This window comes from Sprattus sprattus (genome assembly GCF_963457725.1).
Source record: "Sprattus sprattus genome assembly, chromosome: 9".
Taxonomy (NCBI): Eukaryota; Metazoa; Chordata; class Actinopteri; order Clupeiformes; family Clupeidae; genus Sprattus; species Sprattus sprattus.
In genome coordinates, this window is record NC_137928.1 from 12,551,482 (window position 1) to 12,567,374 (window position 15,893).

Genomic DNA, 15,893 nt, shown 5'->3' on the forward strand with positions numbered 1-15,893 from the left:
CCTAGATGTGTATAACGGCAGAAGTCTGGTCTCTCGGAAGGCATCTAGATGTGAAAAAAGGCAGAAGACTGTTTCTTGGAAAGCTTTCGCAACTGTGCCCTTGGGAAAACATGCATTTTTCTAGCTCCAAGTGGAGGAAAGGTGTCTGTCTTCATCGTTTCGTGCTGCATCTGCTCACAGTCTTGTGAGTCTTAGCCCAGCAAGTGGGAACAGCTGTGATATCTGATGATAACCACACCAGGCGGCTGCAAAACTGACCACTGAATACTGAATTTCGAACACTTCAACAGTTATTATCAGGTAATAATAAACAACCAACAGGCAGAAGTGCACAACTGTCACCAGTGTGCCGAGTTGCAGTTACGGGAGAGAGCACTTGACGGGATCGTCCGAGTCTGGCAGCAACTGGCAGTTGAAGGGCCAGCTGAGAGAGAAGAGGTCCAGGACCTGCCCGCACTGCTGCTCCGCGGCCGAGCACACCGACCAGCACGGCTGCAGAACCCCTCCCTGGGGGCTGCACTGGGGCAGGAACATGGCGCACACCAGCTTACGCAAGGGCTCAAAGCAGGCCAGCTCCATCAGCACCTAAGGACGCACCGATTGGTCAGCACAGTACCCTGTGGATTCCATTATGAAAACATAGTGTTGCTATGTAAGTATGATGTGTTCATCTAGTGTTTGACTGGACATGATTTACGGTTTGTACCACAATGGAAAACACTGATAATCCATGCACTGGCTTTCAGTACATGTTTTATGAGTGTCACACTGGAACCACTAAAGACCCAACACTGAGTTACTATCCATTATCCCATAATGTCACGACCTGCATGTGACCCCATTCTTGGAATGTGCATAGCCCTGATCTCTCCTCTGGTGTGGGGACTGATATCTGGTGGGTTTGACACTCACTCTGTACTGCTGCAGCATGGCCCCTGCCTCCCGCTGGTCGGCAATGGAGAGCCAGATGTTGGGAAAGGAGGTGAGGTTATAGGACAGACCCTGGCACATCTCCACCTGGACGGGCTCGCAGGATGATGCTGAGGAAACATGGAACAGGTGGATCAGCTAACTGCCACGAGCCCTCAAACCCACAGTTTTTAGTTTGTGTAATCCAATCAGTGTAAATTAATCAGGAAAATAGTTATTTTTGTCCGACAGTCTCGGAGGAATGTTACACTGAATATGTTTCAAGGGTTCTCATGGTAGCAGAAATCTCTGTAATGGCTCAGATCTGCTTAATAGGCTGATGCTATCTGAATTGTTGAAATTTTCACTGATATGGAGAGAGATGATAGTCAAACAACAACAAATGGCTAAATATGACATGTGACTTTAAGAGAGCAGCCCAGTAGAAGCACAGGTGTTCTCACTGATCGGGGGATAAGTGGAGTTGGCACAGTCCATTTCGTCCGCTCCGTCAGCGCAGTCATTCCATCCGTCACACAGCCACTGTGGATGCAGACACTCCCCGCTGCCACATGCAAACTGACCCGAGCTGCACGTCCCTGATGAACAAGAGCACCAGCACGTCCTCAGCACAGTAACTACAGGACAAGATGCACATTCTACACGCAGCAGGCAACCTAAAGCACCCTGGCTATCTTGCAAGTTCTGTATTTTGTATCACACATACCAGTAGATAATGTAACTAAATCTAACTGAAAAACTTTTAGTTTTACAAAATGTACAGTTAGGCTTCACGTCTCAGTTGGAAATGGCGAGAAGTTACAAGCAAAACATTCTTAGGTTACAAAAATGGACATTCTTTTGTTTTAATTAACTTAACTTAAACTAATTTGAATTGAATTAACTTTATTCATTAGTTGGTTTTCATCATTTAGGAAGAAAATATAGTTTTCAGAAAAGAACACTCCCATGGGTCACTGGCAGGGGGACTCACTCTCGGAGAGAGGAATGGCCTGGTAGGAGGCGTAGAAGCCGCTGTCCGCCACTCCCTCATCCGCCACGAACACCACAGTCATGGCGGGGCCGGAGGAGGTCAAATCAGGAGGGAGTCCTGAGCCACAGTACCTGCAACAGCACAGGATGCTGGGTAATCTCTCGATACGCATCGCTACATTCCGAAAACTAGAGGACTTTTGAGATCTTAACTAAGTGTCTCTATGGCCGTCATTCATTCAAAGCCAGGAGCCACACAAGTGTGTCTAGGAGACATCTTTTTGATGTGCCAGCTGATATGAATACAGGATAACAAATAGACAAGAAACAAATATAGCTCATTGGACGGATGATAAAGGGCCATCAGCAGAATTACTTGATGAGTGGAGGACAAACTGAGAAGCCAATTCAGGCTGAGGAAGATTAGAAAGAGTTACACAAAGAACGCAAACAAGACAGTGAAGAGAAGTTGAACACAAATTGAGCAGGTCCAACAGATTCAAAAGAAGAAGTAACGCTAAGAATTAGTGGTAGATATCTTACCGGCCAAGAACACTGTCGTCCCCAGTCTCAGAGCTGTCACGCACTTCCACATAGTCAAACTCACACACATCTTGCGTTTCCAGGCTGAAGTTACGGAAATTCAGCTTTATGACGTGCCCATCTTCTACGGATATATGCCAGGTGCAAAGCTGCACACAGGGATGTGAGGCATCATATCATTTCCTAATAGGTCCTACTGTGTGCATTACTATAAGACTGAACACTACTACTCTTGTTCTTCAACTGGTAGAGCCTGACATTTAATTGTTAACAGCAGAGGTTACATTCACAAGGACCACACGCACTAATACATGCAGATATGTCTAGCTTCACAGAATTGCAACTGACTCAAAAATAGTGCATGGGCTGGCCTTTAGGTGGAGCCGGTGAGCAATACATTAACACCCTCGTGAGACCAAAACTTAAACCGAACTTGCCCACTGTGTCATAGTGACCAAAGAGATTGGTAAATTATGAAGAAGCATGAGATAACAAGCTTGTGATTGCATTTATTATACCTGTTGATGGGGATAGGGCTTGGGGTGGTTTGGGCTGGAGAAGGAGCCATGCAATCCACTCTTCAGGCCACCACATTCTAATAACAGGAAAAAGAAGCCTGAATCAAGATGATACTAGCAAGAGATAGTTACAGCAACAGGCCATAAAAAAAGATGAATTGAATGTGTGGTTTTCCTTCCTTATGGAAACAGAAATGATCCCCAGCATTGCCAGTAAGTTCACAGAAAAGACGTCACACAAATAACCGCAAGAAGAGAATAACATTTAAGTGTACCATCGTCACATCCCCAAAACAACAGTCCTGCCATTCATAGCTAAAGTCAGTGATAATACTCAGAGCGTTTGCGTTTCTGAGTGTACACTTCCAGCTTAGACCTGCAAAGGCCCCTAATACCTACCCTTGTGCTTGTGGCTGCAGTTAGCCTCATCAGTTTGGTCCACACAGTTCGGCTGGCCATCGCAAACAGACACAGGCAAGAGACAACGGCCATTATCACACATAAACTCTTCCCTGGAACAGCTCTCTGAAGGTAATTAAAATACACACACACACACACACCCACACACACACACACACACACACACATGCATATACACATACACTCCCATTAAAACGGTAACATTGACAAAATATTCTCTTTTTAAAAGAGAATCATTTAACATGGAGTTGAACAGCGTTTCAGTGTTCACACAGTGTTCAGTACCACAACAGATTCTCATGACATTCCACTCTTGTTCATCTCTACAACTCCAGAATCTCTGTGCAGATTTACTTAAACATATTCTAATCTGCAGATAAGATGGGGTGATTATGAGTTTTAGTGCATACCAACAGCTAATCAGTCTACCATTCATAATGCCGATCAAGAACAGGTCAGAGAAGCTTAGTAACACTTGCATAACAACACTACGAAGGCTTCAGCACCTATAGGAGTGGTAGACACGGTTCCCGTGGTTCAAACTATATGCCACTGTCGCAAATTCAGGTGTTATAGCAGCAAGGTAATAGCAATCAAGTATATACATAACAATTGAAATAAATTAATACAAATTTGAATAAGAAATACAAATACAAATAAATTAAATTAAATAGATAGATAAGATAGTACCAACTTATGAGTCCAAATGAGAGACACCACTGCAAACAAATCCATGCCATGCTGACAAGCTTGCTTAACTTTATCTTACACTGATATGCGTATGTGCTCTTGTCGAATGCAATGGGTTACAGATCCACCACTTCGATGTATGCTAGGTGTACAACATTCTGTGGCATAAAGGCTAGGCTCTGCATCTTTTCCATTGTACTCACTCTGCCCAGGTAAAATGGAGCGGTACTGGGCTGTGAAACCATTCCTTGCGATACTCCCATCTGACCGGAAGCTGACCCACACTGTGCTGCTGTTGGTGTTGACTGTGGGAGGGGACACATTACCACAGAACCTGTGGAGTAGAAAGACGTACATTAGATACTCTAATTAAAATAATTGACAGGGAAAATATCCACCCTATGCCAAAGTTGTTCAACATGCAATGTGCAACATTAAACAAGGCATTCTTCATATTGAATTGTTAAAGGTTTGGGTTACTCAAATGTTAAGGGTCACACCATTAACTTGTTCAACCAAAAAAAAGTAGCAAATTCCTGATGGAAACCTGTCTTATATTTATGATATCCCCTTTAGTCAAGAAATTAATACAATAATGAATACAAAATACTCAAGGGAGTACGGAGCTGTTTGTCTCCACTCACCTGGTTACAGTGGATGTCTGCTCGGTCTCCTCTCGAACCTCTAGCCAATCAAACAGGCAGGGTGAGGGCCCCTCGATGTCCAGTGAGGACACGTGGACCTGCACTAGGCTTGGGGGTTGCACCCGGATCACCCACACACACAGCAAATCAGGGGGATATGGGCCCGGGTGGTTAGGAGAGTTGAAAGAGCCCTCCTTGTCTGTCAAGACACCCCCGCATTCTGGAAACACAAATCCACCGAAGGTGTGCCTAAATGAGATCTGACCACGCTTAACACTGGCACACACCTGGTTATTCAATCGTCTATTCCTTTTTATGTACAGATGTTAGATCACATACATTTAAACACTATGTATGTACATGTGTTAACTCAAGTCAGAAATGCAGACTCCGCCTTTCATCAGTGAAAACATCTGGCTAGCATTATTTAGAGTGTGTACCAGACAAAGCCCTGACAAAAAATATATACAATTTGTTTCACATCCATTCTCACTATGTGACCCACTATATTTGTTTGTTTGTTTGGTTGGATGGTTAGTTTTGTCCTATTATGCATTGCTGGCTTGTCACACATGGAACATAGAGAACAAACACAGAGAACAAACATGTACTGGTAGGGGAGGTGGGGTCCTGCCCACTGAGAGTTGGAACAGGGCTCTGAGTGAAGGAGTAGGTGGTGGGGGTGTTGTGGGACACACCATCTCCACTCCACGAGTCTAAAGGTGACACCAGGCCAGCTTCTGAAGTAGGTCCATTTAGTTCTGTTGGGGAATCAGATCACATTCCTAAAGCTACCTTGTAAATTTGATGTGCATGCTATACAAAACTAAAGTCTATATCCATAAAGGTTTGTTTTGCTGTTTTTCTATAAAAAAAGAACACTCTGCCAGACCCCAAAAAGTTATAACATTGAGGGTGTGACCATCAGTGTGGAATATTTCTCAAATGAAAAAGTTAAGACATGAAGGTGGCTCTTGCAAACTGAAACAGTGTTATCCTTGCCAAAAATACGTGTTACATCCATACAAGATATAGGGGTGATTAACAGTCAATGTAAAGATCCTGAACTCACGCGTTAGAATGAGAATCAGTGTTAGCCCTAAAGCTGTCACAAGAAGTAATGCGGCTGCTGAAACCACCAAGGCTCCCCAGCCACACCAAGGCCCTCTCAGACGGACCACACAAAGGCTCAGCATCCCATTGCCTTGTGCAACATACCAGGAGAAAAGAGGGAAAGAATACCTAAACATTACACTAACGCAAGGCCTTAAGTTAAAACACACATGGGGTACACAAAGCAGATCAAATCATTGACTAAATTCATTTTTTACAAACAATAATAGGCTAATCAATACTTTTAACGTTTTAAAACTATTTTAAAATGTATCAATTTAAAGAAGTTTACGTTTCAGTCAATGGATAAGAATGTGTTCGTTTTTTTTGCTAGAGGGTCCTAAGACGTGTATCACAATATAGGTCTCACTTGTTTCTGACGTCTTATTGATCTCCGGTGCGGGGACATTAGTTTTGTATTCTTGTCTTGTTTCCTCCCGCTCATTTTCTGGCTCAAAGGCAGGATTGCAGTATACGTTCTGTAAATTGCGACACAATGTTTAAAATACCATAAAGCCCTTCACAGTAGGCCTGCTGCTAACACATTAACTAATGAAAAACAACAAGGCCTACCTTATATATATCAGATTCTGAGTCTAAGGATATTTCTGTCAAATCAGTCATCTTCGCTTGTAGCAATTGTACATGAGGTAGACGTCAAAATAGGGCTTCATCCGTAGAATACCCAGCTGGACAGCTTCACAACAGTGAAAACAAGACATTCAATCTCTCGTGCTAGTTTAAGAAATGATTCAGATGAGGATAGTCTGAGAAATTCACGGCCATTTGAATGGTTTTCTCCTGTCGGTACGGAGCTATTCGCATTTGTTTCACTCCCGTCAGTACCATGTTCAGTGATGACGGCTTAGTCTATTTATCCATTGGATCCAAACCTCCGATGTTAAGGCCATCGGTGACTTCACGGTGTCAAACAAACGAAGTCTCTGACCATCGAAAATAATCGATTTAGTCAGTGATGAAAAAGCTTCCCCATAATCTCTCGGTGCTATGCAAGTTACAGTAGACTGTTATTTGAGGTAGAAATATCCACAGACTGTTTTTGGCCTTTTGAGCTTGGCTGCTTGGTTTCTCAGTGTGAGGTGGACTTTTCCTCTTCTATTCTTCTGGGTGTGTAATTTGCAATTAGAAACGTAAAGACCTCCTCAGTTGAAGCAAAGCCGAGTCAGCTGAGAGAAATGAGAAGGCCAAAAGTAGGAGGGGGAGAGGGAGGGGGGTCTTGGCCTACAACTAATGCTCTGTAATGATCTTCTAATCTCAACCATTCACACACACACACACACACACACACAGCGACAAAGAAAGAGACCAAGATGGAGGGTGTATAGTATACTATAAACATTATGAACACAATTTCAACCTAATTATATCCTTGCATCCTTGCTTGAGTTTGGTGTTTTGCAGTTTCACAGTGATCTCTCATTTTGATTGTGTATTAGCATGTATTTATGTATGTTTGAAACTGCTGGAAGAAAACATAATAATAATAACCATAATAATAATAACAGCAAGAAGAAGAATAATTGTTGGCTTTTTTGTTGACACGGGGAAATGTTTTTAAGTAAGCAACAAAATAGGGTTGGTTCTTGTGTTGCTCAATATTACAGAAGTTAATTTGTAAACCTTCCCCAAATAAACTGTGTGTGTTAAGAGCTAGAATGCTGCAGTCTAGGTAAGGACATCAACACTGGAAGAGGATTGCTCTAAAAACAGGCTGGCCGTGAATATGTTCAGGGTCCTTCTGTGTTTTATCTTGCTGCACACCACTTTCACTGAAGGTAATGTCAAGTCAAACTATGTCATTGCAGTTTGGTGTTGTTGTTGCTGTTGGTACAGTCACTCTAACAATGGGGATAAATGCTGTACTTTTACACAAGTACAAAGGAAAGCATTTATGTGTTTTCTGAAGAAATAAACAGATGTACACAGATGGAAGGATGTTATGTGTGTGTGCTGTTAAGCAATAGGATCTTGACCTGACAATGCTTATTGACAGATACAAATAAAAAAATTAATAAAAGCTTTTCAGGATGCAACACAATACGATAAGAACAATACAAAATGATTGCCTTTAAACTGTTGCAGGTGTTATACTGTATATTGTTATATATTGTTGATTACAGATTATTATGACTATGGACCACCAGACTGTTCAACATCCGAGTCCATCGCTGGAGGCTCGGTTGAATACTCCGACGGGGGAAATGATTTAAGTGTCCTGACGTATAAGTGCCCGTCTGGTTCCGTGCCCTACCCAGTGAGCTCTAGAACCTGTTCAGATGGAGAATGGTCCAAATCAGCCAGTGGGATCTCTGTTGTTGCTGAGTGCAAAAGTAATTGTGAAGGGGGGAGGGGAGGGCAAGTTTGAGGAATGCGTATGTGACATAGTGAATGAGGATTGGACTTGTTACTGGTCAGCTTTATATCAGAGAGGGCTGTGATGTTTTTGTCTCTTGGTACCTTGGCACAAAACTATTTAAATAATTGAAATAATAGATAAGATAAGGTAAAGAGGCCATGTTGATCATGGTTGTTTGTTAGATGATATGGAACCAAAGTAGCACACACATTTACTCCGTCTTGATGGCTTTAATATAATGGCGTGAATGACCATGGCTGTTTTTTTTGTTAACTTGTGTGTTCTATCGATCATACATGATTATCCCCTGCCCATTTTGCTAGATCTGGATCCAGACTTTGATGTGGATGATGAGGAAGAAGAGAGGAACTGTTCCCTCGACCAGACCATCAGCAAAGGCCAAGCTGTGTCCTACTCTAACGGAGGCATGAAGGGCAGCGTGCTGACCTACACGTGCCCAGTCAACTTCACCCCTTACCCAGTCAGCCAGCGCGTGTGTGGGGCAGACGGCGAGTGGACTTCTATGAGACAGCCCGGTGGGAGGGCTCTGTCACGGGCGGTTTGTAAAGGTGTGTAGGAGGTCTTAAGGTTCTGTCTTGGTTACTTTGGTTACTCTTGGGCCAAATATGTTAAATTGGTTGTCAGGGTTGATAAAGACAAAGATATGTAATTATAACAATATAACCTACTGTATTGTTCAGTATTTGTGAACCTCACATACCAACACTTTATCTCTCTATCCCTTCGTTGAGCTTGTGTCATTCCTGCTGGTAAACAATGGGACAAAGTCTCTGTTGGAAACCATTAAGTTGAAATGTGTTGACAATATATGGAGAATCACATACATGTTATGTACGATGTGAGCTCCTTCTGTCTCTTTTTTTCTTTTTTGCTTTCTCTCCTCATGTCTTCCTCTCAGAAATATTGTGTCCGGCTCAGATGCAGCTAGATAATGGGGAGATATGGCCCCGGCAGCAGTGGTTCAAAGTTGGGGAGAATCAGACATTCTCATGTCACAGTGGCTTCACCATGCAAGGTTCAGCTGAGCGGGTGTGCACCCCGTGGGGCGCATGGACGGGTGAAACGCCGATATGTGATGATCAGGGTAAGAGAGCATCAGGAGGTACGAACCAAGAGCTCACCAAATAAGATGAGAATTTATATAAAAGACCAACGGAGAACTATAATGTGTGGGCCTATACTATGAAAACCCACACCATCCACAATATAGAAACAAGAAAACATACACATGTGAGTATGCACCATCTGGTTAACAATCTGGCTTCTGAGGACAAAACTCAAAGCCAATGTGTAATAGTTCTAGAGGAACTAGTTTTTTCACAAAGTTTTCAAATTGTTTAATTATATATTTTTTGTCTTTCATTTTAGGTGACGATTGCACCAATCCTGGTGTCCCACCAGGGGGCCGGCGATCAGGAAACCATTTTCAGATTGGGGACAAGGTCCAGTACAGATGTGAACTGAAACTAGACCTGCTGGGCAGCGCTCAGAGAGTGTGTCTAGAGTCCAGGGAGTGGAGTGGGGCACCGGTCCGCTGTCAGGGTAAGAAACTATCTATGAGTCCACTAAAGCTATCGGATAATGCATTATCCATTTAAATGCATTTTTGCAAGAACCAGAACTAGTACTGCATATCTTGGTACCATCAGTGTCCAAATGAAAGGCTATACACCCATATAGATCATAAGTCAAGACTGAAAAAAATATAATAATATAATAATAATGCATTTTATTTGTATACATTGTGGGGCATCCTGGTAATGCTTGGCTTATGGGTAACACATGAACATTGAAATGTGTGGGATTCATCTGTGTACATTCATTTAAAATGAAAAGTATCTGCTTGACATGAACTGACATGGATCTGTTCTTCTCCTGACAGCTTGGTATGGCTTTGATTCTCCCAACACAGTGGCACAAGCTATGGGAGGATCCTTTTCATCGCTCATGGACTATTCTTCTCCCGAGTTTAAAAAGAAAGGTGATATAAGCTTATTTTTTAAAGCTTATTTTTGTATTATAGTATAGTATAGTATACTATGGTATAGTATAGTATAGTATAGTATAGTATAGTAAATTGTAGTATAATATAGTTTATTATAGACCTCTGAAATGGCAACATCACATTGAAGCAGAAATCAGTCAGCTGTAGACAATCTTGGTGAGTACACTTCCTGAGTCAGGCGTTATCTCGGCACCTTCTTGATGATTGCCTTGTCTGCCTCCTCTAAATGGAGAATCACAATGAAGGAGTTGAGGTAAAAAAGTAGTCACCAAGAATTATTCAATTTCCGTCTCACTACGCTGTTATTTTGAATGTCTCATCAACAGTTTTATCCTTAAAATCTGCCATGATAAAAAGCATGTTACCTATTCAGTAAATTGAGTGTTTGATTAAGACGCCAGGAACAATATAGGGACAGAAATACCTTTCTTGTGCTGTAGCGCCATCTAGTGGTAAGAGCCAAGTATGATACAAGTGACTGCACCTTTCTCCCTTTGTGTGTGTGTGTGTGTGTGTGTGAACACCCTGAATGATTTTTTACTGGCTTTTTCAGGCCAGTCTTATGCGAGGACCATCCAAGTACAAAAGGGACGTCTAAATGTTTTTATCCTGATGGACAGCTCCGGCAGCATCAGTGAGCAGAACTTTGAAGAGGCAAGGAGTGCAGTGGCCAGCCTCATCGGCAAGGTACAGTATGTGCCCACCCCCTAAGCATTCTTTATACATGTTGATCTACTGCTGACAATGAGTCAGAATTGTGTCTGGTGACCGTAATGAAAGTGTACTTGTCTTTCAGTTGGACAGTTATGAAGTCACCCTGAAATTCCACATCATCTCCTTCGCCAGCACAGACAAAGTGATCGTGGGCATTACCCATTATGACAGTGACCAAACCCCTCAAGTTCTGAAGAAACTTGAGAATTTTAAATATGAAAGTAGGTTGTCGTGTTTTTTTTTAATACATTTTGTTGTCAGTCCGTCAACACGTTCAGCCGAATATCTTAGAACCACAGAAATTCTTTTCAGTTCAGTCTGGTTCAATCCTTTCAATGGAGACTTTGCCTTTATCATTTACATCTTTTAACCATGAATGTTTTTTTTTTTAAATACCAAACCAATACAGGTTACACTGTCAGTGGGGCAGTGGAAATGCAGTCTTGTAACTCAGTGCACTCTCTGTCTTAGGTCATGAAGGAAGAACAGGAACCAACCTCCACAGTGCACTGAAGAATGTTTATATGCAGTTGTCATTGCTCAAGCTCAGGCCTGAATTTAATGAAACCCCAAATGTCATTCTTATTACAACAGATGGTAAGTTTAAAATGAACAAAATTTGACAACCACACTCCATTTTGTTTTGTGTGTAATATTCGATGACTTGACAAAAAGCACACTCCAAGGTAGTTGATAGGAGACCGTGACAGGTCTCCATTATTAAAAGACATAAACAGAACATGCTGTAATTTTCTCAACCAATGAGATTGTATATTTTCGCTTTAGTAACTGACATGAAAATATCTCTCTCCATCTCTCTTAAGGGCAATCAAACACAGGAGGCAGTCACAAGGCCATACAACGCCAAATTCGTGACCTGTTTGGTTATACTTCGATTACAGATCAAACAGAGGAGAACCTCCTTGGTCAGTAACAGGGGCAACAGCACAATGTGTCTGAAAGGCTAGAGAAAACTTAGCAACAAAATCTTTACTGCTGATAAAATCATACCTCTAGAGAATTCTTATATATGAAAACAGATATTTCTTTATATTTATATTTATTTGTATAAAAGTATGTATTTATTTCATATATTGCAAAAGTATCTAGCCGGCAACCGTTACCGCCAAGGTAAACGCGTTTTAGCCACTGCCAGGCTTGAAAATGTTAAGAGTCTGACAGCATGATAAGGATCACTACAGAGATACACCTGCGTCTCTTTGTTACAATAACTATAAAGAAACTATATAAAATTAGAAAATGTTTGTACAGTTGGTGTTTCACCTTTCTCTTTTTCCAGTCTCTGACATAGCAGCTCATTCAGTGTCTGTATTGTGTATTGTTTTGTTTGCCTAATTCAAATTTATTTTCAGTCATCAACAAATGCTGAATTCATGAATTGCTAGTTGATTGAATAATGATGACCTGGATTATACTGATAATGATGCTCGTGCCCTGATGATCTTACAGAGAGCTTTGTCGGTATGTTGGAAGCCTTTGGTAATCTATACAGTGAAATCGGGGTATCCTTAATATCTTTTTCTTACCTCCTAAGATGTGTATGTGTTTGGTGTCGGACAAAGCGTGAACAAGAAGGAGCTCAATGACCTTGCATCCAAAAAGAGGGGAGAAGAACATGTGTTCATTCTGAAGGACTATAAACAGCTTGGAAATGTCTTCAACAAAATGATCAGTGGGTGCAATGTCAGGTGTTAGTCATTCTAATTAGCCAAATTGCTACCAATACCACCAAATATGAAATGTCTGTTTTTCCAGGCGACAAGGCAGTGACAATGTGTGGTGTGGCGAGAGAGCAGGAAGAGGGTAAAAAAGACTCAGAAGAGACAAGGCCTTGGCATGTTTCTGTCAACTGGGTATGTGTGGTCATATCAATGTGAAGGTTTTACAGGGTTAACAGAGGATTATAATATTGCACTGCATGGTATTTAGCAAAATGATGTAGGTAAATCACTTCTGAAATGAAGAAAAATGATTTCAGGCTAAACACATTTTCCGTGCCTCTTGTCCATTATGTTTGTTGTGGTCAATGTGTTTTTGTGATGACATTATTGTCATGAGAATAGTCTCATCATGTGTAAAAGTGTTTCTTTTTGAATGTCATATGTCACATATCAGTGTCTGCTGTAAACACATAAGCCCACAAATCAAATGTGTATTGTCTCAAGGTACAGTATTCAACATTGATCTGAGTGTCACAGGACTGTTTGAAGTGGTGAACAACACACTTGCCTAACCCTTTTTTACCATTCAGGACGGAAGTGCCTGCCAAGGCTCTCTGCTGTCTCCATCATGGGTCCTCACTGCAGCCCACTGTCTGTCTAAACCCACGGTGGATGGTGGCAATAAAACTGCTGCTGCCAAGGATGTGACCGTTACAAATGGTTGGTGACAAATGTTTTTTTTTTTTTTTTTTTACATACTTTTATTATTTTATGTGCTTACATTTACATTTACATCAAGTCATTTAGCAGACGCTTTTATCCAAAGCGACGTACAAATGATGATTCCCAAATGAATGTTTCCAGAGGTAGGCTACACGGGAATACATGCTAAATCCATTCTAGCGCAATAATCTGTACTGCTCTTTTTTGTTACGGAACACAGGGCTGAAAGAAATAGTGAAAGCAGCAATCGTATCCATACACCCGCAATACAACGTTCAAAGGCTTCGGTCCAAGAATGTGACAGAGTTTTATGACTATGACATTGCCTTAATAAAATTGGAGAGAAAAATATCAGCCTCATACAAGACAAGGTAGTTTACAACAGACTTGGAACAAATGTAAATATGTACATATACCCATATTACAAAATTTAAGTTTTGAAAAAGTACTCACAAGTGGCACACCAGGCAACATATTGTTGTTCTGTGTTGCCGTATGAAACATAGGGTCTACTTTGAATTCAACTCAGTATTTCCAACACCTTACAACAAGTGTTTTCATGTCCTTTGAATTGCTGGGCTGGACTGGATGAATGACTGCCATACTGTCCACACAGGCCCATCTGTTTACCCTGCACTGTACCTTCAAGTCGAGCTCTGAAAATGCTCAATTCCACCTGTGCCGAACATGGTAAGAGTTCACCTTTATTGTCAGGATCAATCCATGCTCTTACTGGCAAAGACTCAAGTCAATCCATTGTGTGGCTTAGCCCCCACATGCAGGAAAATGTGTTCCATATATTCCACTTGGTTCTCAGTTTTGCTGAGGGGGTTCAATTGAATTTTCCTCATATTTATTTTCACTATTCACCTTGTTTTGAACTTTGAAAGTACACTATTGAAAGTGAAATGTGAATATGTGCGTTCAGTGAGGGCTCTCCTTGGTCAGAGCGAGACACAGGCTTACTTCATGAGTATGAAGCGTGATGAGAAGAAACGGATGCAGACCCACATCCAGCTGGGGACTGAGAGGGTGAGTTTTTGTTGTCAGTAGGTTTTTTTATTCCAAAGTTGTCAATTGTCTGTTTTCCTGTTTGTATTCAGTGCTCCGTCTTTGGTAATGTTTGTGATTTCTGTAGAGGCCTAAGTGTGTTGAGATGGTTAAGGACACTTTCTCAAAGAACACAAACGTTTCTGTGACTGAGGTGGTAACTGACAGGTTCCTGTGTACTGGAGGATCAAAAGGGCACAAAGATGCAATGTCCTGTAAAGGTAACTAAACAGACACACACAAATGACTACATCCTCACAGGCAAAAACACTCAGAAACACACACACACACACACACACTACTGCACTAACTGGGGGTCCTTGACTGCCAAAAACGTATGTCACTAACATTCAACTATTTTTAATCGTTATCTCACCTACTTACTACATTTGCAGTATAGAGTACTCTATGTAACAGTGTAACTTTCAGCTATTGATATATTCTCTCTACATGGATTTCTCAGATGGCTGAAATATTTCATGTTTTCAGGTGATTCTGGGGGTGCTTTGTTCCTTCGTAAAAGAATGCGTTATTTTCAGGTAAGTGTAGACAAACAACAGAAATGATGGAGAAGGTTACCTAAATTAGCAGGCCAAACAGTACTATTTGTGATTTTCCTCTCTTGACAATTTGATGCACTTGAACTCAAGCTCAACTCAATGACTGCACAACATCTCTGATCAAAATACAGCACAGGATAAGTAAGTAGGAGGAGCTGATCACTACCATTGTTCTCAGCAAGTAGCAGTGAGGAGTTCTGGTGAAAATCTAGCAATGTAACTGCTGAAAAGGCATGCAAAGACCTAACAACCACCAGTAACACAGTTGGCAATGATAAAAGGCTTACTAGCATGATAACTTGTGTTTTTTTGGCATTGTGCTGGGAAATGTGAATTTATTTATTTATTTGTTGTGGGTTGGTCCACATCACTGCAGTATGCATAGCTTAGACAGCTAGTTGGAACAACAAGTGTTTATCTGTCCTTCACGTGACCATATACAATACAAAATGATTTTAAGTTACCAGTTCTAGTTGTTATAAAATCATGCTTCATTAAGTGGCATACTGTCTCTTTCAATGTGACTACAAATAAACCACAGAAACCTACAATAGAAAAACAGTTCAGTGTGTCTAAAGCTGATTATTTCGAAGAGCTTTTCTTTAGCAGAGTGTTAGGTTGAACACAGTACATTTTGTACTATACATCTTAAACATGTGCTCTGTGATCTTCCAGGTTGGAGTTCTCAGTTGGGGCACTATGAAAGTTTGCGAGTCCACTAAGTACTCCAGCGAAGACCCCCCTCCTAACGCCCGGGACTTCTACATCAGCCTCTTCTCCCTGATGCCCTGGCTCGAGAAACACCTCAGCCAGGACCTGGCCTTCCTGCCAACTGAAAACCCAGCATAAGGCAAGGACTGTGCTGAAGCAATACAACCATAAAAGGAGTGTGGCATCAAGGTGCCATTATGTAAAGTGGGCTATTTTCAAC

General features: G+C 41.5%; 2 protein-coding genes across 2 annotated transcripts; one reads left to right on the forward strand and one right to left on the reverse strand.

The window, feature by feature from the left end:
* Nucleotides 1-360: 360 nt before the first annotated feature.
* Nucleotides 361-6,454, reverse strand: mfrp (membrane frizzled-related protein; the record flags this gene model as incomplete). Its single annotated transcript, XM_080844756.1, has 13 exons — nucleotides 361-585; nucleotides 913-1,040; nucleotides 1,374-1,508; nucleotides 1,904-2,034; nucleotides 2,446-2,594; nucleotides 2,964-3,040; nucleotides 3,363-3,488; nucleotides 4,277-4,407; nucleotides 4,718-4,937; nucleotides 5,329-5,478; nucleotides 5,790-5,921; nucleotides 6,201-6,309; nucleotides 6,404-6,454. 13 exons carry the CDS (start codon nucleotides 6,452-6,454, stop codon nucleotides 361-363), a joined length of 1,764 nt encoding a protein of 587 aa, XP_080700882.1.
* A 1,120-nt stretch (nucleotides 6,455-7,574) lies between these two features.
* LOC308370296 (complement C2) lies at nucleotides 7,575-15,811 on the forward strand (the record flags this gene model as incomplete). The annotated part of the gene is made up of 19 exons (XM_080844955.1): nucleotides 7,575-7,626; nucleotides 7,972-8,181; nucleotides 8,531-8,776; nucleotides 9,127-9,312; nucleotides 9,597-9,770; nucleotides 10,111-10,209; nucleotides 10,787-10,920; nucleotides 11,030-11,168; nucleotides 11,419-11,544; nucleotides 11,772-11,873; nucleotides 12,503-12,640; nucleotides 12,724-12,821; nucleotides 13,220-13,349; nucleotides 13,573-13,723; nucleotides 13,969-14,042; nucleotides 14,281-14,384; nucleotides 14,491-14,623; nucleotides 14,892-14,941; nucleotides 15,638-15,811. The coding sequence occupies 19 exons, from the start codon at nucleotides 7,575-7,577 to the stop codon at nucleotides 15,809-15,811; spliced, it is 2,520 nt and encodes an 839-aa protein (XP_080701081.1).
* Between the last annotated feature and the right edge of the window lie 82 nt (nucleotides 15,812-15,893).